General features: G+C 36.5%; 2 protein-coding genes and 1 long non-coding RNA gene across 5 annotated transcripts in view; 2 read left to right on the top strand and 1 right to left on the bottom strand.

Moving 5' to 3' along the window:
• The first annotated feature begins 995 nt into the window (after positions 1-995).
• On the top strand, positions 996-8,325 carry supv3l1 (SUV3-like helicase). Its single transcript, XM_058795967.1, has 15 exons — positions 996-1,426; positions 1,661-1,738; positions 2,038-2,145; positions 2,233-2,347; positions 2,474-2,642; positions 2,729-2,840; positions 2,976-3,053; positions 3,614-3,705; positions 3,929-4,109; positions 4,299-4,392; positions 5,133-5,352; positions 5,441-5,521; positions 5,626-5,802; positions 6,524-6,672; positions 6,822-8,325. Exons 1-15 carry the CDS (start codon positions 1,168-1,170, stop codon positions 7,198-7,200), a joined length of 2,292 nt encoding a protein of 763 aa, XP_058651950.1. The 5' UTR covers positions 996-1,167; the 3' UTR covers positions 7,201-8,325.
• Positions 8,326-8,466: 141 nt separating this feature from the next.
• hkdc1 (hexokinase domain containing 1) lies at positions 8,467-20,236 on the top strand. 2 transcript variants are annotated; one of them, XM_058795963.1, is made up of 19 exons: positions 8,467-9,343; positions 10,533-10,695; positions 10,830-10,978; positions 11,239-11,358; positions 11,521-11,616; positions 11,747-11,846; positions 11,982-12,165; positions 12,637-12,792; positions 13,072-13,305; positions 13,388-13,692; positions 13,938-14,086; positions 14,270-14,389; positions 14,534-14,629; positions 14,880-14,979; positions 15,109-15,292; positions 15,610-15,765; positions 16,054-16,287; positions 16,378-16,531; positions 16,856-20,236. In XM_058795963.1, the coding sequence occupies exons 1-18, from the start codon at positions 9,281-9,283 to the stop codon at positions 16,526-16,528; spliced, it is 2,760 nt and encodes a 919-aa protein (XP_058651946.1). In that variant the 5' UTR covers positions 8,467-9,280; the 3' UTR covers positions 16,529-16,531; positions 16,856-20,236. The 2 variants fall into 2 exon arrangements, with proteins under 2 accessions (XP_058651946.1, XP_058651945.1); XM_058795962.1 differs by lacking the exon at positions 16,856-20,236 and having other exon boundaries at positions 8,468-9,343; positions 16,378-16,777.
• Positions 13,957-25,868, bottom strand: part of LOC131552296 (uncharacterized) — a 23,947-nt gene continuing 12,035 nt past the window's right edge. For both annotated transcript variants that reach the window (XR_009273938.1, XR_009273937.1), the window contains one exon: positions 13,957-14,095. This is a non-coding gene — a long non-coding RNA (uncharacterized LOC131552296). The remainder of the gene's footprint in view (positions 14,096-25,868) is intronic.

Genomic DNA, 25,868 nt, shown 5'->3' with positions numbered 1-25,868 from the left:
GAACTGATTGAACAGTTGTGCTACAGCAACTGAGTCATTTGTAAATCTTGAAAAATTGTACATATCCAGCCATAGTTTTGTTTATCTGCCGATGTCAAATAAAAATGCAAGTTTATACTTACAGCTACACTTTTTTTTAATTAAAAATATCAATGTCATTGTTGAGAGGTGCTAAAAATCCATCTTTCAAACACCTATTGTGGTGATTTATACACGAGCTGTCGGGACGGATTTCGCGGGAAATTCTGTACATACGTCATTGGCGTGTTCGTGTCACGTCATATTCATAGCAAAGCCATGGTGAATATATTTTTAGTGAATATATTTTTCCGGTTACAGTCTGCCGTTAAACATTTGAACTACATAATGGTATTGGATCAAATCTTTCAAACCTTAGTGATATTTTATTTGTGAGTAAATTAGTCCGTTCTTTTCAAATAGTAAGTCAAACCAGTTCATACAGGGGTCTGTATTCAAATGTTTTTTTGTTTTGTTTTGGTTTTTTTATGCATCAGAAGTGATTGAAGGTCATGTAATTTTATTGATCGAAGTGAGTTGGAAACCTGTCCTTGAAATAAAATCTTAAAGGATAACAAGTGCCCAGTTTTTGCTTCAGTGTTGTCATTTATTTGTTGTTGTTTTTTGTTTGTTTGTTTTTAAATAAGAGAGAGCTTTAAACAAATAAAATAAAATAACGTCATTCAAACGAGTGAGTTTCGTTTGCGCTGAAATCAACAATCCTGGTTACAACCATAGACATATTGCCTATGGTTACAACTGTTTGTACCACATGTCTACTGTCATAACCCCAAGTAGTTTCCGTTTGTGCCGCTTTCCAAAAATGATTAACCTTCAAGATTTCACATGTTATAGCCAACGTATTCTCTTGATATCTCAGTTTATGATACACTCGTAATCTGTTTCCTAAATCTTTCTAATCTAGACTTTAACACTTGAATCAATAGTGAAATATAAAAAACAGGCATCGCTTCGGGCACCAAAAAAATCTTGGGTCCTTCGGCACGTTGTCACTGAGAGGAACTTGACCTCCTTGTCATCATAGGTATTAGTACTGTTGCAGTAGTTAAACAGAGTTTATTAACATGAAGTTTATAATATAAATTGTGCGACCGCGGCTGCCCTCGATTAAGTTAACAGAAGCTGAAAATGTCGGTAAATCGCTGTGTTTACTTATTGTCGCGCTCTCACATCCGATACCGGGTATGTGCTAGCACAGCTGCTGTAGCAAACAACACTACACTGCATCCAACAAGAAGGACATTTGAAAAATTATCAAGTAGATATTCATCTTCAGACAGTTCATCGAGACCCCTTGACACTTCCCTGTTTGTACCGCTCACCGTCAAAAGCCATGAAGTCGCGGACGGGGCAGTCGGCGAGGAGTTGACGCAACCGCTGGACAGAAGTAAAGGCCGTGTTTATTAATGTTATGTTATTAGTATATAATCGATTTATAGATGACTGACTTTATGTTCTAAGCATTCATATTTGCATATGCATGCATCTTTAATAAAACTCATTCAACGTATTTAAATGAAACCAAACTAGATTTGACCATACAGATTAAATTCGAATATTGGATTCAATTAACTATGATCAGAAATACATCTGATCGTTGTTTATTTATCCGTTTTAACAGGTGAACTTCTGAAGGTACTGAATAGATTCTACAAAAGAAAAGAGATGCAAAAACTTGCTGCTGACCAAGGGCTTGATGGTAAGAATCATGGTCCCATTATTAACCATTGGTGGTTGAGGAGAGACTCCCCACATGATTGTAAAGCGCTTTGGGTGTATAGCAATACACAATAAAAGCGCTATATAAATGCTTCATTCATTCATTCATTACTACATGATCTTACATAATTAACATTGTTTTTGTCAACCACACCCGTCACACTGTGTTATCATAACACGCCCATCTAAAAACTATGCACAGAAGTATGTCAGGAATACTACTGTATTTTGTTTGTTACAAAGCATTTTTGTGATCGTTGTATATTTGTTCTTCCACAGCTCGTCTGTTTCATCAAGCATTTGTCAGTTTTAGGAAATATGTGCTGGAATTGAACTCAATAAATGCTGACTTGCATATTATTCTTAGTGACATCTGTTGTGGAGCTGGTGAGTATTTACAGTACTTCAGATATACTAAATTGTCAATATGTATTAGAAAACCCCAAATCTGTAATTTTCCTTTCCTCGTTCCAGGTCACATAGATGACATTTTCCCATACTTTATGAGACATGCCAAACAGATCTTTCCTATGTTGGACTGTATGGATGATTTACGCAAGATCAGTGACCTACGGGTCCCAGCAAACTGGTACTTAGAGTTGATTTCTCATCTGCACTTTCTAAAGTCTTCTTGCACGATACTATGAATTAGTCATTACACGCAGTATTTTTTTTACCAATACAATATTTTGAACATGATAAACGTGTGTTACAGGTATCCAGAGGCCAGGGCTATTCAAAGAAAGATTGTATTTCATGCAGGACCCACCAACAGTGGTAAGACCTATCATGCCATCCAGAGATTCCTAGCAGCCAAGTCTGGAGTTTACTGTGGACCGCTAAAGCTGCTGGCCCATGAAATCTATGAGAAGTGTAATGATGCTGTGAGTTTCATTCCTCAGATTAGGTTATTTTGGTTTTTAATGTAATTACACATTTTGCAGTTGTGAATGTTATGGTTTCCTATTAGGGAGTGCCATGTGATCTGGTCACAGGGGAAGAGAGAATATTTGTTGATTCAGGAGGAAGACTGTCTGGCCACATTGCCTCTACCATAGAGATGTGCAGTGTCACAACTCCATGTGAGTATAGAGAACATTTATTTTATTTTTTTACTTGATGGTTCTTTAATTTATATTGACTGTTAAGCTTTTGAGCTTATGGAAGCATACTGTATAACTAAAACATATTATTAATGTTTGAATATTTTTTTTTAGATGAAGTGGCTGTCATTGATGAGATTCAAATGATTAAAGATCCTGCCAGAGGATGGGCATGGACGAGAGCTCTTCTTGGTGGGTTGGCTTTGGGAAGTCACCAGAAACCGTATTCATTTACACATACTGTAGGGTTAACATATTTAGGAGAAGATGAATCATTTTGGGATTTGTATTTATTTATTTTTTCAACAAGAAAAAAAACAAGCTTTAAGAATTTTAAAAAAGATCAAATATAGAGAAATATATAATTTTCTAGGTCACTAATCAAATTTGTGTAATTGACTAAGGAAAGGTTTAGTGCCTTTCACCTAAATCTTGATATGGATAATATAATTTAATGAAAACACATTTTTTTTAAATCAGTAAAGAATGCAAATTAGAAGCATTTTCGTTGGTGGTCTCAGATTTTTTTGACCCACCTGTAGCTTATTAATCGCTTTATTTTCTTGTTTGGACTGTGCCCACTTGTATTAATCATTAGTTTCTAGTTATTAATAACATTTAGATTCCTTTCTAAATACTAATTTATTAAACTCGAGATTATGCTATAGTTTCATCTGAATGGGTAAATATGTTGATTGAGGTGTGTTAAAGATGCATGTGGCTGCAAATATGAATTTCCTCTTTCTGAATAGGTTTGTGTGCTGAGGAGATCCATGTGTGTGGAGAAGCTGCAGCAGTTGACTTTGTCACTGAACTCATGTACACCACTGGTGAAGAGGTTGAGGTGAGTCTCAGCAGTTCTTAATAATAATGGTTGATTATTGCAAAGTGACTGGACATTAATATTTATTTTGCCTTTTGCTTTTTTTTTAATTTAATTTTTTATTATGTTGATGCTTACTATTTGTTCATTTGTCTTGATTATCAAATATTTAGGTTTTTGCCTAATGATGTGAGATACTGAGGCCATTAGTGTGCTTTGACATAAATGCGTTTTTATCTTTAAGGTACATAATTATAAGAGGCTGACCCCTTTTTCAGTCTCAAACCATGCTGTGGAATCGTTGGATAACCTGAAGCCTGGCGACTGCATTGTGTGCTTCAGCAAAAATGACATCTACTCAATCAGCCGACAGATAGAAGTCCGTGGCCAGGAGTGTGCCGTCATTTATGGCAGCCTGCCCCCTGGTAAGAGTCCTTGAGTCAGTTTGTTCAGATGTGTCATAAGAGAAATCGTCCACATGGTATATTTATGATCTGGTTCTAGTTTATTGAACTTACTGTATTAATATAACATTGCCGCCCTGTCATTACATCACAATAATTTGGTTTTAAATTTTATCTGGAAACTAAACTAACATTTTGATTGGTCAACAGGCACCAAGTTGGCCCAAGCAAAAAAGTTTAATGATCCAGACGACCCTTGCAAAATCCTTGTTGCCACAGATGCAATTGGAATGGGGTTGAACCTGTAAGTAACTTGTTAAAATGACAAAACCAATAACCTTGTTCTACATTTTGACTCTTAAAACCTTTACAAAATATGAAGTTATTATTTTATTTTTTACTTCCTTACCCAAGATTCACACACAATTTTAGTAAACATTTAATATTTTAATTTTTCATGACCTTGTTTTTGACCCTGAGAATTAAATCAGTGGTTCTCAAACTTTTTGAGCCAAAGGCCCTCCATACTGGCAGAGAAATAGTATTTTATACTGTTAATATTGCAAAAGTTCAATGAACAGATGTATATAAAAAAAAGAAACTATAGTATTAAAATATTAAATTAACCACAGCTCATTTTGTGATTCCAGAAGTTTCAAGGTTTTCAATAAGAATACTGAGAGAAAATAAAAACTAAATATGATTTCAGTTTATATCTTATGTTTTGATTTGGTTTTTAGCATTTTAATTTAGATTTTAATATGTTATAACAGACAAGTGACTGTAGAGATGTTTAATATGTTAATAATAATTTCGTAATTTAAATACTGTTAGTTCCCCTTGTGGCTCCCGGCCCCCTGTTCGAGAAACAATGAATTTAATCTATAATTTTGACTGCTTTGCCTATAAGAAAATATTTTCAGTTTCTTTTGTGTTACATTTAGTGACACCTTTTGTGTCTCTGCACTAATAACAGCATATTTTGCACAAGTGTTTGATTTATTCAGGATATTCAAGAATACACTGGTTCTTTGCTTCTTTTAGGAGTATTAGGAGAATCATCTTTAACTCTCTGGTAAAGCCCAGTGTGAATGAGAAGGGGGAGAGGGAGCTGGACACTATTTCCACCTCACAGGCGCTGCAGATCGCTGGCCGAGCAGGACGCTTCAGCTCTGTGTTTAAAGAGGGTGAGGTCACTACTATGCAAAGGGATGACTTGCCTGTTTTAAAGGAGATCTTGGGGAAGCCTGTTGACCCTATTGAGGTGGGAATAATTTTATATATTACAAAAGTAGGTATGTTGTTTGGAAAAAGGTTTTATTTGTTTATTTCTCATCCATTCATGATCTCAGACAGCAGGATTACACCCCACAGCAGAGCAGATAGAGATGTTTTCCTACCATCTTCCCCAAGCGACTCTCTCAAACCTCATTGTAGGTCGAAATATTCAAGATTATCTCACAATAATATTTTCACAACAGTATTTTACTGACTAGTAATTGCCTTCACTCCCTGTCCTTTCTATTCTTCTGCACAGGATATATTTGTGAGTCTTGCACAAGTGGATGGACTTTACTTTGTGTGCAACATTGATGACTTTAAATTCTTGGCGGATATGATTCAGCATATCCCTCTGAATCTGCGTTCCCGCTATGTGTTCTGCACGGCTCCCATTAACAAGAAACAGGCCTTCGTTTGCACATCCTTTCTCAAGGTGAGCATTATAATCTGAGGGAACTACTTGTGAGCTCGAAACCTGAATAATTCACAGCAAAAACGGATCAAAGAGGATTAATAGACAGTTTTTCCTTTTGACCTTTAGTCATTAGATTTGGTTTAGTTAAGAAATTATTTATAATGCAGTTGAAACAGCATATGTGAAAACTGTCTTTTAGTGGAATATTTGGTTAAAGTGTATCAAAATAAAGAACACTTTACAGTAAGCTTCTATATGGTAAGCATAAGTTAAAACTGTACCTAATATGAAATAACTGAACAATATTTGTATAGCAATACATTTTTCAAGTATAAATTTGTTAGATACTGTAAAATAAATGAACAAAAGTGTATATAGTATAGAAACATGATTATTACAATCATAGTAATATTGTAGCAGTAGTGTAATATAGTAACATTGTTATTTTAGTATTATTTATATACTATGCTATTTATTTATTTATTTTATTTCATTTATAGTGATTTTAGTAATTACATTTATTTTTAGTTAGTTGCCAATGCGATGTTTCTAATATTTATGTCATATCTGATCTAATATTTATTTATTTTATTTAGCTTTATTTCAGTAACCGTAAAGTATTTTTAATAGTTTTAGTTGACAATGTCAAAGTAAAGTAGTAATTGTATAATAGTATATGTATAAATTAACATTGATCTAGTTGATAAATGCTGTAAAAAAAAAAATCTGTCCTCTGTAGTTTGCCAGACAGTTCAGCAGAGATGAGCCTCTGACATTCAACTGGGTGTGTCGACATGTGAATTGGCCCCTGGCCCCTCCCAAAAACATCAAGGACCTTGTTCATCTGGAGGCTGTCCATGATGTGCTAGATCTTTACCTTTGGCTCAGGTATATATATTTTTTTTTTTACCCTAAAACTGAACCCAAAACATCTGTAACCATCATTTATTTATATCGTAGCATTAAATCAGAGAGCAATAATTAACAAAGAATCCCATTTCCCATGATTAACCTCTTGGACCGCTTCCCTCTCGCAGCTATCGCTTCATGGACATGTTCCCAGATACTAATCTCATCCGTGATATTCAAAAGGAACTGGACGGAATCATCCAGGTTGGCGTGCGTAACATCACAAGGCTGATCCGTGCCACAGAGGATCAATCCGCCTCTTCAGAAACCACTACCTCCGTAAGACTTTCTGTTTTAGACACACCTTCACTGAGGAGGGGACGAGGGTCAAAGAATCAACAAAAAGAGCCCAGGGCGATGGACTCTTCACTGAGCTCAAGGTTGGTGCGGGACGGACTACTGACAAAAGAACTGTTACAGCAGCTGCAGAGAGAATGGGTCGGAGAGAAGAGCCAAAATGGAGATGACTCCAATTCAGCAAATAAAGGGAAAAGAAAGAAAAAGTGAACACTAACCTGAGTAACATGGACTTGTATATACTTTTAAAGGATCAAGAGAACAGTATGGCTGTACTGCTGATGTTTTGAACTTGTATCTCCATTTCTGGAGCACTAACTTGCTATAAAACCGAGTGTCAGAAAGAGCCCTGTAACACCCCCTTTTAGATTTGACAATAAAATTATATTGATATTTTTAATGGATCTCCATTGCTTAACCATAGAAAAATGCAGTTTCTTCCACAAAATAATAACCAGAATCAAAAACACTGAAAAAGAGGTAATTTCTGACACCATCAGGTTCCCATGACCAAAAAAAAACGCAAGGCTGCAGCACATGACCTACAGTCCACTGTCAGCCCACTGAACCTGTCGTTGAAAACCAATAATTTGTGTTTACCCTCTTATTTACCCTCTTCTATTTTTAGCATGGTTATGCAGTCTGATGTTATTTTAGGAACTCTACTCAACCAATGAAATACTACAGCTGATATGTGGATTGATTTCGTCATTGTTCACCTTACTGCAACAGCCTTGTACAGTTGAGGGTAGTGTCCTGCTCAGTTTTAAAAAAATCAATGCAAATCAGAACTTGTCATATGTTACAGGATAAATTTAATGGTACTGTCTACTAAAGCTGCACGATTAATCGATAAAAGATCGCAATCTCGATTCAAACACCCATGCGATCTTGTTTCTAAATGTCAACGATTTGTCTGTCTGTTAAACCTTTGATAGTCATATTGAAACATTCAAATCTGTTGGCGCTGCCGCGGAGTTATCATGCACACAGTATCGTTTCTGTCTTACAATCATTAATATTATCACAGAAGAACTAATAAAAGATAAAAATGTATAGTTCGGATATAAACGATCAAAATGGAGCAAATCATAGTAATTTTCACTTTAAATTGACACTTCAAATAACGTTTGTTGTTTACGGTGTTGATTACATTGTTTCACCAATAGGTGCAAACTGACTGTTAAAAACATTATTCAAGAGATTAGTTCAAAAATGCTGATTCATTCAGTAATGGAACAAGTGATTTATTTATGAGTGAGCCATTGGAATCATTCATCTCTATTTGAATCAAAAAAAATTGTCATTCTCAATTTATCCAGAATCATGCAGCACTACTGTCAACTAATAGAGAGAAAAAAAATATTATTGGGTAATTTTATTGTAGTTTGTGACATTTTTGTAATATTATTATTAATATTATTATTATTACTGTTATAAAAAGTAATGGAAAACCTGTTTTTGTACCCTATTTGTAAAAAATTACATGGACAGTTTTATCTACAAATTGATTATTTTACACCATTGTAAATATCAACTAAAATGGAATTGCTAATAGCATGTAATAGCATGCTGAGTCATTTTTTCAGGGTAAATAATTCAGAAAAGAAGTCAAGTGTTAAATGTCTGGTAGATCAACCTGCTCTGTGTTTGCTAAAGGGCCCTGGTTAATCTCTGCCCGTTACTATGGTAACCACATTAGCAGAACGCCTGAACAACATCTTAATCCTTGAACATTTTCCTTGGTTTTAGCCCATAAAACTCTTTGTGAACTTGTTGCTATAACTTCAGCACATTTATTACATTTAATACCTTACAGTTACAAACCCGGAGGAGCAAAGGCCTGATAACGTCTGGGCAGAAATACCCTCTCACTGATCTTGTCAGCTCTGTTCTGGTGAATGTAGATAAGGCTGTTTTGTGTTTCTCTCACTTCCTCATTAAGGATGTTTATATACTGAACAGAAAAGACTCTTTCTGATCTATTGTTTCACTCATGATTGTTTTAAGGTGCTCCTGCTGTCTGGAGTGAATTCAAACACATTGCTAGGTGAGGCTGGAGAGCAGAGGGGCCGGACGAGGCTTAGCCATTAATTATTTAGCCGTGAAAGGGGAGGGAAAAGCAAGTGCTGAACTCTCACATAGGGAAATACAAGCTCAAAGGAAAACTTTCTCTCAGTCATACCAGAATCACTCCTGAAGATTCAGGGGGACAGACCTAGGGACACATTTAGACCTGATGATTCATTTTGTCTTTCAATAAGTAAATCACCTGCGTTGGGAAGTCAAGATGTTTGCGGTCCATTTGCTGTCCTTCTACTTCTCAAAGCTTCAGGAGGATCAGATCAAGAAGGTAACTGTTCATAAAATCTCTTCACTTGTTAAAATATGTTTTTAGACATATGCTCTATCAGAAGTTTCTACAAAATAATGCCCTGTATGTACTGATAAGGTCACTTCTTGTTTTGGTGTCTGTGATGTTCTTTGCGGTTTTGTGATTTTCTGTGCTGACAGTAAGAGTTTAACTCAGTTATCAGTGAATTGTCAGATGTAGCCTTGCGTTCATGATGAATGTGATTTCACTGAGGCCTGTGGAATCATTAACTCTTCTCACACATGCTTTCTGAGGGCAGATAACTGACTGCATGAGGAGAGAGAGAGAGAGAGAGAGAGGACCTTGACCTACTCCTCTGCATTTATTGAACTGATTTTCATTTCCATAAAAGTTCAGGCCTTTTGTGAGCCGAAATTTAAACAACGATTATTCTGTTGTATATTTAGGAATTTTATTTGGTAACTTTTACATTTTTTTTTTTTTTTTTTTTTTACTATTTAATCTCTCCCTTTCAGTAGTACTATGAAGTTATCTGTTATACTTTACCAGTTAAAGACACACCTACTCACTCTTCATTACTGTTTTCCACATTTTATAATAATAGTCATCAAAGTGCTGCAGTAACACAAAAGGAAGGATGGGAATTATATAGGAAGCAAAGGTACATCCAGGGATCCATTTAAACAGTATTGAGGAATCCGTATCAGAAGGAGTTCCAATGAATGCTGGATACATGTTCCACTGCTTTTCCTTGATATGTTCATGCATGTCGAGTAAATATATAAATAAAAGTTAAAAAAAGAAAAAGAGCTCTATAGACAGCTTAAATCTGTCTGCAAAACTAATTTTGAGTGTTCAAGTGTAAGCCTTTGGATCAAATGTATGTCCACGTGTTCACTGATAGTTCATTTTACAACAGTATCATTTTTATCTCCAGAAACACACCTACATTATCTTTCAATATGTCATATCATTGCATGCGTCACTGATAGTATTACGTTTTGCTTGGTCATTTTTTCATTGAAATACATTTTAATATTGTTATTTCTCAATATTTTGTCTATTTATTATTTGTTTTACCCTGTTATTCAGTCACTTATTCCCCAGTACTTGGTTTCATTCAATGTATGGAATAAGAAAGTGTGAAGGAAACAAATCCAGGCATCAGAAGAGATGACAAAACTTGCATAATTGTGTTTCTCAACAGGTAGACCGATTTCTGTACGCAATGCGTCTGTCAGATGATCATCTGGCGGATATATCAGCTCGGTTTCGTCAGGAGATGGAGAAAGGACTGTCAAATGAGAGCAATGCTACAGCTGCAGTGAAGATGCTGCCGACCCACGTTTATTCCACACCTGATGGCTCAGGTACACTGACATACGCGTGAACTATTTTCACATGCGCCAGAAAAGGCAGAACCACTGCAATTGAGAAATATTAAATGATTAAAATCTGATAATGTAGCTTTACATATTTTCCCTTTCATATATTTCTCCTGCAGAGAAGGGTGAGTTTCTGGCACTGGATCTGGGGGGTTCAAAATTTAAGGTGCTACAGGTGAAGGTTTCAGAAGATGGGAAGGGGAAAGTCCAGATGGAGAGTGAAACCTTTCCCATCCCTGAAGAGATCCTTAATGGCAGAGGAACTGAGGTGATCATCGCTTCACAAATATGAGTTGTAACAATAAGGAATCCATTGCAGATTACAAGCTGTTTCCAGTGGATTATGATTAGGACATCAATAAGAAAAGACTGAAGAAATTTTGGAATTAGTTCTCATAGTTACACCAATGCAAAATAGCAATTAAGTATGTATTCATGCATTTTTCATGTGCAATAAACAATGTCAGCTGCTTTGATATAAATAAGCGGCAGATTATTCTAACTGAAAATGTATTCATTCTCTTGCAGCTTTTTGAGCATGTGGCAGAATCTTTGAAGTCTTTTCTACAGAAACACCACATTAATCACACAAGAAAACCTCTGGGCTTCACCTTTTCTTTCCCATGTGCGCAATCCAAAATAGATGAGGTACAGTTGAACTCCAACAGGTTTTTAATGTTAATTCAGCCCGTTTTAATTCAATCAATGTTCTCAAGTCGTTAAGATGTTGATTAAAGGTGGTGAAATAGAAGAAGAGACATTCATGTCAGCTGATCTCCTCACTGACACCTTTTGTTTGTGTTGAGACAGGGTGTCTTGCTGTCATGGTCAAAGAATTTCAAGGCTAGAGGTGTTCAAGGGAACAACGCGGTGCAGTTATTACGGAGAGCCATTCAAAAAGTTGGGGTATGAATACCATTTTCTTCTCTCATCATTTACATTGAATAAAACGAGGAAACTACCCTATGTAGAAGTCATAACAGTAGCCATGTGGAATTGCTGATTCATGTTCATGTTTTCTGTTGTGTGTGTGAAGGATGTTGACGTGGATGTCCTGGCTATGGTCAATGACACAGTGGGGGCCATGATGACCTGCGGATATGATGACCAGGACTGTGAGGTGGGGGTTATTGTAGGTAAGGCCTCACTGAACACTTTTCCCACAATAGATTTAAAAAGAAATATAATGTACTGCTTCAAATGGCAGAAGACCTATAAAACCTTTCCTTACATGGATTACTTGGTTTAATTTTCGCCTTGCATTTCTTCAGGTACCGGCACTAATGCTTGCTACATGGAGGAAATGCGACACATTGATCTGGTGGAAGGAGATGAAGGCAGGATGTGTATTAATACTGAATGGGGGGCATTTGGAGATGATGGTGTGCTTGATGATTTCATCACAAGCTTTGATCGTGAAATTGATGCCGCCTCAATTAATCCAGGAAAACAGCTGTAAGTGTTTATTAATGGGCAAGTCATCAGACTGCTTTAACACAGAGGTGCCCAAACCAGGGACGGGGGGCCAAAGTTGGCTTATAATGACCTCTTATTTGGCCTGTCATTCTATATTACAAAAGCAAAATTTATAAATCTTTTTGCTTTTTCTCTATTTTCTTTTCTTTGCATTGAAGTGTACAAAATATAAGTTAATTTGATTTTAAAAATTCATTTACATATCACTTAGTTGGATATAATGCAACATTTACTTTAGTCCCAAGTTTTCAATCATTTGACCTTCAATCAAGTTTTATTTTTTGCCCTTCATAGTAAAAATTCAGGTTACCTCTCTGATTTACAAATTATTCCCAAAATTTGTGCATTGAACTCTTTTTTTTTTTTCTTTTCTTTTCTTTTTTAAGTTTTGTAGTCTTATGTTTTATAGTCTGTGTATTACCTTTGTAACTCTGGTTGTGTCATTCCCAGTTTTGAAAAGATGGTGAGTGGGATGTACATGGGAGAGCTTGTGAGACTCATTTTGCTGAAGATGGCCAAAAAGGGTCTACTCTTTCATGGCCAAGTCTCTGATGCTCTCCGAACCAAGGGAACTTTCCAGACCAAACATATCTGCTTGATTGAACAGTAAGATTACATACTCACAAATATAAACTATATAAATTGATATTAAATGGGTTAAAATAAGCAATATATTTTTCTATCTATGAGGAATTCTATGCCAAACCTATTATGACTGATTTTAGGTTCTAAATCTTCAAGTTTTATTGATTACTTGAGAATTTTCCCTGCTGAATAGATTAGATTAGCTTGAATTTCCATCTTGGCTCAGTCTGGTTGTTGGTGGTTAGTGTGCTGGTGGAGATGGGGTTTAAATGTACATATTCTAACTGAGGATGTTTCCAGGTATAAAGGAGGTTTGGAGAACACCAAGGAAATCCTTGCAGACCTGGGTCTAAATCCCAGTGAAGATGACTGCATTGCTGTCCAGCATGTTTGTACCATCGTCTCCTTCAGGTCAGCTAATCTGGTTGCTGCTGCTTTGGCTGCCATTCTGACACGGATCCGAGAAAACAAGAAGCTGAAGACCCTTCGGACCACAGTAGGAGTGGATGGGACAGTCTACAGAACACATCCACAGTACGTCAGCTCACCTTCAAAAAAATGTCAAACCCAAGGAGGTTTAGTATGAAAACCCACAACTTCTATCTGAATTTTAAAGGTACCCCAAGAGGCTCCACAAGGTGGTCCGTCATCTGGTGTCAGACTGTCATGTCCGTTTTGTGCTGTCTGAAAGTGGCAGTGCAAAAGGTGCCGCCATGGTGACTGCAGTAGCTCAGCGGCTAGCGTCCCAAAGAAAGGAGATTGATGATACTCTCGCGACCTTCGCCTTGAGCCCCACACAGCTTCAGGAAGTGAAGGCGAAGATGCGTGTGGAGTTGGAACGAGGCTTGAAGAAAGACTCCCATCCGACTGCCTCAGTCAAAATGCTGCCCACTTATGTTTACAGGACTCCAGATGGGACAGGTAAAGGAAACTACCTACTTATAGCAATCATGGTGAAAGGTACATTTTTTTGTGACTTTTTCCTTTTATCATTTATTTTTAGCAATATAATATACATTCTCCAAAACACTTGTCCTATTTAGGGTTGAAGATATGCAGACTATATATTTGAATACATTTCATTATTTTGATTTCATTTGTGTATTTAGTGGGAAACAGAACAGATGTGATGTCTTGAACGTCACTGAATGTTGTTACTTTCACAGAAAGAGGAAAGTACCTTGCCTTGGATCTTGGCGGAACCAATTTCCGTGTGTTGGTGGTTAAGATTCGTACCGGTATGCGAAATTCAGTCCGGATGTACAACAAGATTTATGCCATTCCAATGGAGATCATGCAGGGCACAGGAGAAGAGGTGAAACACCTATCAATAAATAAACAATAATAATCATTTTAGTCCAAATCAATACATTAGTATCACATATTTAACATCATTATTCTGCACAAGGTCAGAAATGTATCAGTTCAACATTCACAAGAAATGTGAATTGCTATTTTCATATTTATTTTGAAAAGTTGTTTTTTTATTTTATTTTAGTTGTTTGACCACATAGTTCAGTGTATCTCGGATTTCTTGGACTATATGGGGATAAAGAACACTCGTCTGCCTCTCGGCTTCACCTTCTCTTTCCCATGCAGTCAGACGGGTATTGATAAGGTAAAAAAGTACTTTGGGTTATCAGAGGTCATTCAATTGTCAATATAATTCTCATAACAAGGCTTAAACACCTTAAAATAAACTGTTAAAGCACACAGACAAATGCTACTCTCAATTGATCATCCTTGCTATCCACTTGTTTAGGGAGATCTGGTCTCCTGGACAAAAGGCTTCAAAGCGACAGATTGCGAGGGGTATGATGTTGTGGATATGCTGAGAGAAGCCATCAAAAGACGAAATGTGAGGGGAAGCAAACAAGTTTTTTTTTTTTTTTTTTGCACATGACATGCTCATTCACATACAAAGAAGCACCATTATCTTTAATGTTAATTAATGTTCCATTGTCACTTAATCAAATGCTTATATTTTTTCATAAATAATTCAAATGTAGCCTATAATTCTTTGATTTGAAGGAGACCTAATTTTTGGGGGGTTTTTTGCGCTACTGATTTTTATATTGGTGTGATCATGATTAAATTTGTTCCTTCAGGAATTTGACCTTGACATCGTTGCTATAGTTAATGACACGGTTGGCACAATGATGACATGTGCATATGAGGACCCTAAATGTCAGATCGGTCTTATTGCTGGTATGTATTAATGTGGTGTTTCAGTGAGGCTGTATGTTAACTGACAACCTCCCTGCTGATTATAAACCAACACACACAAAGATTATAGTATGCAGCATGTCAACACCTCTATGATTCTTAACAACGCAGGAACGGGAAGCAATGTGTGTTACATGGAGGAGATGAAGAACATTGAGTTTGTGGAGGGTGATGAAGGGCAGATGTGTGTGAACACTGAATGGGGGGGATTTGGAGAAAATGATAATATTGAGGACATCCGGACCAGATATGACAGAGAAGTGGACGGAGGCTCACTCAATCCAGGAAAACAAAGGTAAAGATGATCATTTTAGACAATGTTATTTGCCTATGGGTCTAAATAGCTGTGTATGACTAGTGCAATCCAAGTTTTCTGCATTTGTCCACATGGAGGCAGTATATGATCAGGATTTCATGCAGTGTTAGCAACCTGTTGTAATGCACATAGCCTTTTATGGGCAAAAAGCAAAACAAGTGCCATTACAATAGTAATTAATTACTTTTTTCATTATTGGGAAGAAAATAATTATTTTTATTCATTTAAAGTTTTAAAAATATATAAAAAGTGTCAGGTTTTCCAAATATAATCTGATGTTATCCTCTCATTTCCAGGTTCGAAAAGATGACCAGTGGAATGTATTTGGGAGAGATTGTAAGGCAGATCCTCATTGATCTCACAAAGCGTGGCCTTCTGTTTCGCGGTCGCATCACAGAGAGACTGAAAACCAAAGGCATCTTTGAGACCAAGTTCCTCTCACAGATTGAGAGGTACAGCAGCCATTTACGACATTAAATGTATTGATCACATGACTGACCTCAGCTCCCTAAATATTTTGGCATATAATTTATATATCATGTTGATGTTGTTCAGCCTACTCCTTCATATTAAAGATGCACTCAGTTGCTTATTTATGAGCCTTTATGAAGTTTTTTAATAAGGAAAAAAATGGAGTGCACTTTTAATAATAGACATTTATCTTTTAAAGTAACTTAAATCTCTTTCCTTCTAACTTCAAAGTGAATAAATGCAACATTATATATTTATTTTGACTCTAGTGACCGTTTGGCTCTACTGCAAGTGAGGTCTATTCTGCAGAGTCTGGGCCTGGACAGCACATGTGACGACAGTATTATTGTGAAGGAAGTGTGTGGAGCTGTTTCCCGTCGAGCAGCTCAGCTCTGTGGAGCAGGAATGGCTGCTGTTGTAGACAAAATCAGAGAGAACCGTGGGCTGGATCATCTGGAGATTACTGTGGGAGTGGACGGCACGCTTTACAAGTTACATCCACAGTAAGTAAAGATTAGTGGAACATCTTTACATTTACATTTGATTAGTGTTTGATTCATATCCTAAACTTGACATGTCGCTTTTCGTGACAGCTTCTCCACAAACCTAAAGGACACTGTCAGAGAGCTTGCGCCCAATTGTAAGGTGGATTTCATTCTATCAGAGGATGGCAGTGGGAAAGGGGCGGCCCTGATCACAGCGGTAGCACGGCAGCATCATATAGAGAAACAAGAACCTCACTAGATGGTCAGACTGGGTTTCTTTGAGGGCTGATATGTTGTTAATATGATTGTTGAGTTCAGGTTTCTATGAGTAATCATATAGATTCATCAAATGACAATGCTCACAAATTCTTGCTCATTTTGCAGCTTGCATATAAAATGATATCTATTTTTTGCCATCAGGTACATTGGCAGAAAAGTGTTCATTTATTACTTTTTATTCTTTTATTTTGAATGTATTAATTAGTGCAATAAAGACTGCACTGATGTTCATGGTGTTCAGCATCATTTTACTCTCACTGTACATTGCCTCTTTAAAGGCCTATTTTCTTGTTGTCCTTTTGTTCAGACTCAGTGAGCGGTTTGCATGGCCAGTCAGAGTGAAAGGCTCACAGAGGCCAAACTAAAGGGGGCAGTGGCTGTGTGCAGAGGAATGTCATGACAGTATGTTGCTCTAGTGCTCTGTGATGGAGTCTGAGAGGCTTGGAGACCAAACAACCATATTAAATCAGGAGCTGCTACTGTACTTTGAAAAGCTTCTTTTTTTTTTTTTTTTTAAAAGACAAATTAGAAGGCAAATTAGAATCCAATTCAAAGTTTTTTTTTCTGGACTGTGAAAATCATTTTAAGATTTTATTTTAAACTGATTTATTTTTTAAGGAATAGTTAAAGGGATAGTTCACCCAAGAATGAAAATTCTGTCATTAGTCCAGGTGATATGTGAAAATAATGTTCACTTTTTCATAAAAGCATGAAACTTGCTACACTTGTATAGTTTGTGGCCCTAAACATTTTCAGAAATGGAGCCATCGGCAAAACACCTTGTGGTTGCCATAGCGACCATTTTACTTTCTGCCATAACCAAATTATGTATTTTATGTCATATCTCCTGAACCAAACATAACACAGAAAAAGTGATGTCTACCCCTATGTCAAGGATTACAGTGATACCATATACAACAACATAAACTGTTCAGGTGAAGAGTTAATGGTGAAATCAGCAATGTGAGAAGGAAATAACAATATCGGAGTATCACAGCATTTACAATAGTCCATAATATGGCTATTAATTTTTTCTTTCTTTGATAATTAATATTTTATTCAATAATACATGAAAAGATTGTTTTCAAGAATACTATCATATATTTCAGAGATATAAAAAAATCATCTCTGGTAAGTGTATATTTCCTTACCTCTCAGGCAGAGACATGTAGGCGGTAGTGTGTTTCCAGTACATTCTTGTTCTCTCTCAACAACGCTCTAACATCACATGCAGACGGCAACACAATCAGCTGAACAGTTAATGGTTAATTCAGTGACTTTATGAGAAGGATTACAATGAAATCTTTATGAGAAGTATTACAATGAAATCTCAGAAGATGCAGAATGAAATTTCAAACATATTTCATGTAAACTTAATTTACAATCACTCTCTGGGGCCAGAGTTGTCTATTATATTGTCCACAAGGGGGAAGCCAGAGTCCTGCATGTGGGCGGGTACACGCAGGTGAACCACTAATATTTGATGTAACGGGTGGAATAATATTTATGTGTAGGGTGCGGTGTGAGTGTGGGCCAGACGGTGACAAGCACGGGCGGGTTGCGGGTACAATAACCAAAACTATTTTGACTCGGCCCAGTACACGCTGAGCAATGTAGCCAATCGCGCTGCCACTGATTGACAGCTGTAGTAAGTATATTAAAGGGAGAGCTATTTGCTTGCTTTATGTATTTAAATCTATTCACAATTTGAATAAAAGTTTTAATAAATGAGTTTTGTCTACCTCATGTAGGAGATTTAATGCAGGTGCAGTTGTCAAATGGGTCAGGTATGGGATTAAATTAGTGTTGCTTTCAGATAATGTGTCGGATGTTCTGTTAATTACTGCGGGTGTGGGAAAATCATTTCACCAGCCAGGAAAGGTGAATGAAAATGCCTCTCTGTGACGTTACCACGAGGCATCGCTTACTTGCAGATCTCAAGCTTCTGGAGGGGATGTAGATTCGTAAGATTGAGGAGGAAGCAGGAGGGTGCTGAGCCTGTTGCTGTTCTGTACACGTCATGAACTTGATGCAAGCCGCAACCGGTAGCCAGTGCAGGGAGATAAAGAGAGGTGTGCAGTAGGCCCTTTTGGGCTCATGGAAGACCAGTTGTGCCGCTGTAGAGGTTTGATTGCACATGATGGAAGCCCAGCTAGAAGAGCATTGCAACAGTCCAGCCTAGAAATGACAAGGGCCTGGGCAAGAAGTTGTGCAGCATGCTCTATTTGGAAAGGCCTGATCCTCCTGATGTTGTGCAATGCAAACCTGCATGATTGAGCTGTCTTTACAATATGGTCTGTGGAAAGAAACCCTGTGGCCAGTTGATGTTCTCTGGATTCCTCTCTCAGGAATCCCTGAAAGACCTAACTGTGAGATAAGATTCAAACCAGTGGAGCGCAGTTCCTGTGATGGTACACAGGAGAATCTGATGATTCACAGTGTCAAAAGTGGCAGATAGATCCAGCAGAATAAGAACTGATGATTTGGAATCAGCTTTCACAATCTGCAGGGCTATACTGACCGACAGTAAATCTCAGTTGAACGGCCACTGCTGAAACCTGATTGGTTAAAGTTCAGTTGGTCATTCTGTGAAAGAAATAATGTAACTGTGTCTATAAAGGTGTGAACCAAAAGGTCCATTCCATTGGAATAACAAAGGAACAGCATTTTTCAAATGTTGTCTGTGATACAACTGCATGTGAAAATTAAGTCAAGCTGGTTGTCTGATTTGTTAGTGCTTATGGTTAGCCATTTGAGATTGAATGAAGCTAGGAGTGGAAGTCGAAGTCTGCAGTGTAAGGCTCCTCAAGATGCATTTCAAAGTCACCAAAGACTACAAGTGGACTGCCATCCACAGAAAATGAGGATAGCAGCCCATCCAGCTCCTCTATAAAGGTGCCTAGTTGACCAGGAAGGCGATAAATCATTACAATATGGAGTTTAACAGGAGTTGTTACCATAATAGCATGAAACTCAAAATAATTTTTATTGCATAGGGAAGAGTGGGTTGAGTATTTCCAATTATTAGAAATGAGTAGACCAGTACCCTTCCAAACTGACGGGGGTGTGAGAGAAAGGGAAGTTGTTAGAGAGAACATCAGTCAAGCCCAAGATTCTAAGAGTAGATTGAGAAGCAATGGCCAGAATTAAGTTTGTTGACAGCTGACTGACAATTCCAGTGACCCATAGAAAATGACAGAGGTGCAGCAAAAGAGGTGCAGATAGGACGCAGGTTAGCAAGATTTCGTTGCCATCTGCGTGTGATGTTAGAGCATTGTTGAGAGAGAACAAGAATGTATTGGAAACATACCTACCCGACTCTGCCTGAGAGGTAAGGAAAAATACACTTACATAAGATTATTTTTTTTCTAAAATGTATGATTGTATTCTTGAAAACAATCTTTTATTGTACTATTGTATAAACTATTAGTCAAGCTGGTGTGTGGTGGGCTGCTCATTGGTGGTGGTTGAGGAGATTCCCCCTTCCATGTAAAGCGCTTTGAGTACCCAGAAAAGCGCTATATAAATGTAACGAATAAATAAATTAATTAAAACACTATTTTATTGTACTATTGAATACAATATTAGCTAATTAACAAAGAAAGAAATTAATAGCCATAATATGGACTATTGTAAATGCTACGATACTGTGATTTCCTTCTCACATTGCTGATTTCACCATTAACTCTTCAAATGAACAGTTTATGTTTTTGTATTTGGTATCATTGTAATCCTTGAATCCTTTATGGCGGAAAGTAAAATGGTCGCCACGGCAACCACGAGGTGTTTTTGCGATGGCTCCATTTCTAAAAATGTTCAGGGCCACAAACTATACCAAACTATTCTTGTAGTTTTGTAAATTACGGTTGAACCCCTGATGTCACATGGTCTATTTTATCGATGTCCTTACTACGTTTCTGTACCTTGATCATGGTAATATCCTTGCTGCCTGTGCAGGGTCAGAGAGCTCTAAGATTCCATCAAAAATATCTTAATTTGTGTTCTGAAGATGAACGAAGGTCTTATGTGTTTGGAACGACATGAGGGTGAGTAATTAATGACAGAATTTTCATTTTTGGGTGAACTGTCCCTTTAAGGAAAGTCAACATTTTCATTCAGTGTGTGTGAGTGGACCACGTTATTTTAAGATATTTTTACATCTTTTTTGAAGATCCAATCCACATTCATTATAATTCTATGGAAAAGAGTGAATAGTACACTATCGTTCAAAAGAATTATACTTTTATTCAGCAAGGGCATTAAATTGATAAAATCTGAAAAGTACAAAATATTTCAAATAACTGCTGTTCTTTTAAACATTACATTTAGCAAATAATCCTGAAAAAAAGTTTCATGGTTTCCACAAATATATTAAAAAGGACAAAGGTTTTCAACATTGGTAATAATAATAATAAACCTTTCTTGAGCAGCAAATCATTATATTAGAATGATCGTGTGACACTGAAGACTGGAATAATGATCCATCACAGGAATAAATTACATTTTTAAATTTAAAATATATTAAAATATAAAACAATCATTTAAAATTGTAATAGTATTTCAGGAAATCACTGTTTTAACTGTATTTTTCGACCAAATAAATGCAGCCTTGGTGAGCAAAAGAGACCCTTTTTTTTTTTTTTTTTAAACATTAAAAAATCTTACCAACCCCAAACTTGAACATTACTGTATATTCTCAGCATGTACATTAAATATATATTTGACAGCTTTTCAAAGACTTAATAGATCTGTTTGGGATAACATTAGCACGTTTCCCTTTTGTGTTCACTAATTTAAGCTCCTAAGGGATTTAACAAAGCAGTTCAACCAGGCCAGCTCCTGCTGACAAATCCTCATGGAGCTGGAAGGGAAAAGTTTACTCATCGTAATCCTTCCCGCTAATGCTAACTAGCTTCAATGCCGAACAATAGTAGCTGCAGCTAGTAGCCAAGCTCTTCAGCACGTCACCGTACCTGCATGGTGCTAACATGCATGCAGACATGCTCACTTTGTAAGAACACACTTTTTAGGTTAGCTAACTCTGCTAAATTAAGTGCAATAAAGAAAGACACTTCTCTCTTACCTCTTTAATTTAACTCGATACAAGGAACAATGTTTAGCATTGTTTGTTATTTGTGTAATATCAGTAAGTATCAAAAGTACAAGCTCAATTACAATCCTTACAATAGCACCTCTCTCAGTGCGGTGGCATTGTTGTGTTATACAAGAGCATGTGTTTAATCCGACTTGATCTCAAGGAGCCAACTAGTTCAGCTGACGGTGAGATTCTCTATCCTATTTTTTTAAAGAGTAACCCACCTGCCTTCATTTATGGAAAGTGACAAGGTAACAAAACTTCCTACATCCTGTGTCTGTTCAAATAGCTGTGTTTAGAGAACAGGCTGACATTTTGTAGTGTTTAGATCCTTAAAAATGTTCTCCTGGGTCCTTTAAATTTCAGCAAAAGCCCAATGTTATTATAGTATTGGGTTATACATTAAGTTTATTTGTAACTTCTGCCATATACAAGTATACAGTAAAATTACAAATTATTTATCCAGGTCCACAGTGCAAATTCCAGACAGATTCATGACAATTAAATTAGGCCTAATGCATTTTATGTAAGCTTAAATCATGAGCTGAACATTTATTTTACCCCTCGTAGAGGATGTGTTTTGCTCCGCCTCAGTAAACTAAAGACTTGTTAGAAGGAGACAGACATACTGTGAGATTATTCCTGTTCTTCTGGATGTTCTGTTGTGGACATGGTGTAATTAGCCTACTTCTTAGAGCATTTTAGAAAGCAGCTGTTAAATTTTTTTCACTAAAATGTCTCTAATTATGCATTTCAAATTCATAGTTCCACTGGACTGGCTTAATAAGCTAATCACACTGATCAAGATGATATTTAAATCATTTTAGCAAATCACAGCAGTTAATCTTACGTCTATGAGTACTTCAATGTTGTAGGACAAATTGCAATCTCAAAGGTTAGTTATGACCAAAATAACCCAAAAATTTAAATAAATAAATAATTATAATTTATGTCTTATATTTTTAATCACTGTTTTTTTTCCCCACACAGTACCTAAATCAAAAAATAATTTTGGGAAAAATTAGATGAAATTATTTATGAAACACTGCTTTTACTGATCTGGCTCAACCAATCCTCCTTATGCGGAATATTAAAAAGCATATCTAAAAATGGACTTGAATTCACATTAAATTGGTTAAGAACTGGCCAGTGTCCTTGAAAAAAAAACTGACCTCTGTCAAAGTATCTGTCCGCTCATTCATGCATGAACATTTAGCTGTCAAGTGGTGTAGTAGGTCTACTGGGTAGGTCATTTGTGAAAATGTCAGACATTATTTATTATATGTCATATCTCCACTGTCCAGTTGTAGTATAATTTGTAATTCAATTAACTGTAGAATAACCAATAAATAGTTTCCCGCATTTTATATTGTTGTTCGACAATGTTTTTTTGCTTTGCCCTGAAATGCGACGCAAGTCTTCGGAAGGAAGATGCTCGAGTTTATCGCTTACTGATGCGGAGACTCTGGGTTCGGACCATAAGGTAAACTCATATTACGATTATTACATGTAAACACCACAATTACCGGCTTTATGTGGTGAAAGTGAAACTTGAATGATGCATAGTGCTTGAAGCCACGTTAAAAGTAAATGTTTACGGCCACATGAAGCTGTTAGAAAGCATATAGATTGAGGATTTCCTAGAAGCAAGGATAAAATAACATTGTGTACCCACCCTAACAAAATGATAGCTGAAATGTGGTACTTTGTTCACTAAAATAAGTTTAATCTTACCATATCCAAAAACTCGCTCACTCTGCTGTTATTTAATAGATTAAATGCACTGGAATTTTATTGAATAGTACATGGGGTAATTTTTAATTAAAATATTCATATTAATCAAGGATTTATTGACTTTTAATGCACTTTATTTCGAAATGTACAGAAATACGTGCTTTCAAGTTAAGATTATTTTATTTATTCACTATACTATTTATTATTACTGTCTCATTTCAGCTTTAGTTTAGCTCTAGTTTTGTATTTATTCCAGTTTATATGAAACGGTTCATGTAGCGTGGATTCAAATTCATATATAGAGTAAATCCTTTTCACTAAACATGTTAAAAATAAGTTTGAAAAAGTTGTCGGGAGCGCGGTGGTGGTGACGTTGAAGGCGTCGTTAAATGTCGTTTGTTTATAGCCTATGTTTAGCTTTTAAGTTCTGGCGCTTTTATTTAGGCTTAAAAATTCGTTAAAGTTATATTATTTTGTGAAGATTATCTTGATGGACAAACCGGGTAAGTTTCATGAACTATGGTTGAACACAGATCTTATTTTTTGCCTATGAAAAAGCCTATGGAAAAATCCTATTGGCTTTTTGTCGAGGAACCAGTTTCATGCTAACCGCCGATCCGCCTACAAAGTGACGTCACAGTTCCCACACTCTATTAAATCACATAATGACATTAATATTGTGAGATAAAAATTCACTTCCTTTACACTCTTATAATGCTCTGAGTAAATCTGCCAGGAAGTGACAATTTCTCGACTATGCAAAGTGCTCAACTGGCTGGACATTGTTCCCTTGTAAATGAACTTTCAGGAATGAGAGATATATGAATGTGTGCCATACGGTGACATTTCTTGCCAGTATAATGCATGTCCTGTAGAATATGAACATCTCTGTTCTAGGAAACCTTATCTCACTTTGAATCACCTTCAAGTATTATGATCATAAAAAGCATTGGTATCTTTTATATGCTGTAAATGTTTCTGCACTGCCACTGTTTATGACTTAAAATACATTTCATGGAAATCATAAAATTACAGTTGCAAGTTAACTGAAATGTCTCTCAGTATACTTAGGGCTGAATATAGTCAATGTGTGTATTGCTTTTAAAAAAATTGCTTTATAAAACAGAATTCCTCCACGATATAACAACGTTTCAGTACAATAATATGCACATATCCGGGACAAATATGTGCTCTAATATACAGTCATGGCCAAAAATATCGGCACCCTTGGTAAATATGATCAAAGAAGGCTGTGAAAATGAATCTGCATTGTTAATCCTTTTGATCTTTTATTTAAACAATTAACCTTTCATTGGATAATAACAATTTAAAATTGGGGGAAATATCATTATGAAATGAATGTTTTTCTCAAATACACGTTGGACACAATTATTGGCACCCCTAGAAATTCTTATGAGTAAAATATCTCTGAAGTATATTCCCATTCATATTCACAATTTTGAGCACTCCAGGCTGATTATGAACATGAAATTATCCAGCCATGGCTTCCTGTTTCACAGGAATATAAATAGGAGGGAAAACAAAGCCCAAATTCCATTAATCATCCATCACAATGAGAAAAACCAAAGAATATATTTCCTATGTGCAGCAAAAGATAATTGAGCTTCACAAATTAGTGAAGTGGCTTTAAGAAAAGAGCTAGAACAGTGAACATTTCCACCATCAGGGCAATAATTAAGAATTTCCAATCAACATAAAATGTTACGAAACTGCCTGGAAGAGGACGTGTGTCTGTATCGTCCTAATGCACGGTGAGAAGGAAAGTTTGAGTGGCTAAAGACTCTCCAAGGACCACAGCTGGAGAATTGCAGAAAATAGTTGAGTCTCGGGGTCAGAAAACCTTAAAAAAAATGTCAAACAGCACTTACATCACCACATGTTGTTTGGGAGGGTTTCAAGAAAAATTCTCCTCGCTCATCCAAAAACAAACTCCAGCATATTCAGTTATCAGACACGACTGGAACTTCAAATGGGACTGGCTTCTATGGTCAGATGAAACTAAAAAATGAGCTTTTTAGCAGCAAACACTCAAGATGGGTTTGGTGAACACAGGGATAAAAAGTACACCATGTGTACAATAAAATATACTGCTGTATTTTTGATGTTGTGAGCCTATATTTCTGCTGGAGGTCCTGGACATCTTGTTTAGACACATGGCATCATGGATTCTATCAAATACCAACAGATAAAAAATCAATAAGTGACTGACTCTGTTAGAAATCTTATAATGGGCCATGTTTGGATCTTCCAACTGTACAATAATCCAAACACCAACCTCAAAAACAACACAAAAATGGGTCACTGAGCACAAAACCAAGCTTATGCTGGCCATTCCAGTCCTCTGACCTGAACCCTATAGAAAATGAGTGGGGTGAACTGAAGAGAAGAAGCACCAACATGGAGCTGGGAATCTAAAGGGTCTGGAGTGATTCTGGATGAAGGAATGATCTCTGATCTCTTGTCAGGTGTT

The sequence above is a fragment of the Onychostoma macrolepis genome, chromosome 13 (assembly GCF_012432095.1).
Source record: "Onychostoma macrolepis isolate SWU-2019 chromosome 13, ASM1243209v1, whole genome shotgun sequence".
In the NCBI taxonomy this organism is placed as follows: Eukaryota; Metazoa; Chordata; class Actinopteri; order Cypriniformes; family Cyprinidae; genus Onychostoma; species Onychostoma macrolepis.
This window is presented reverse-complemented; position numbering and strand designations above follow the sequence as displayed.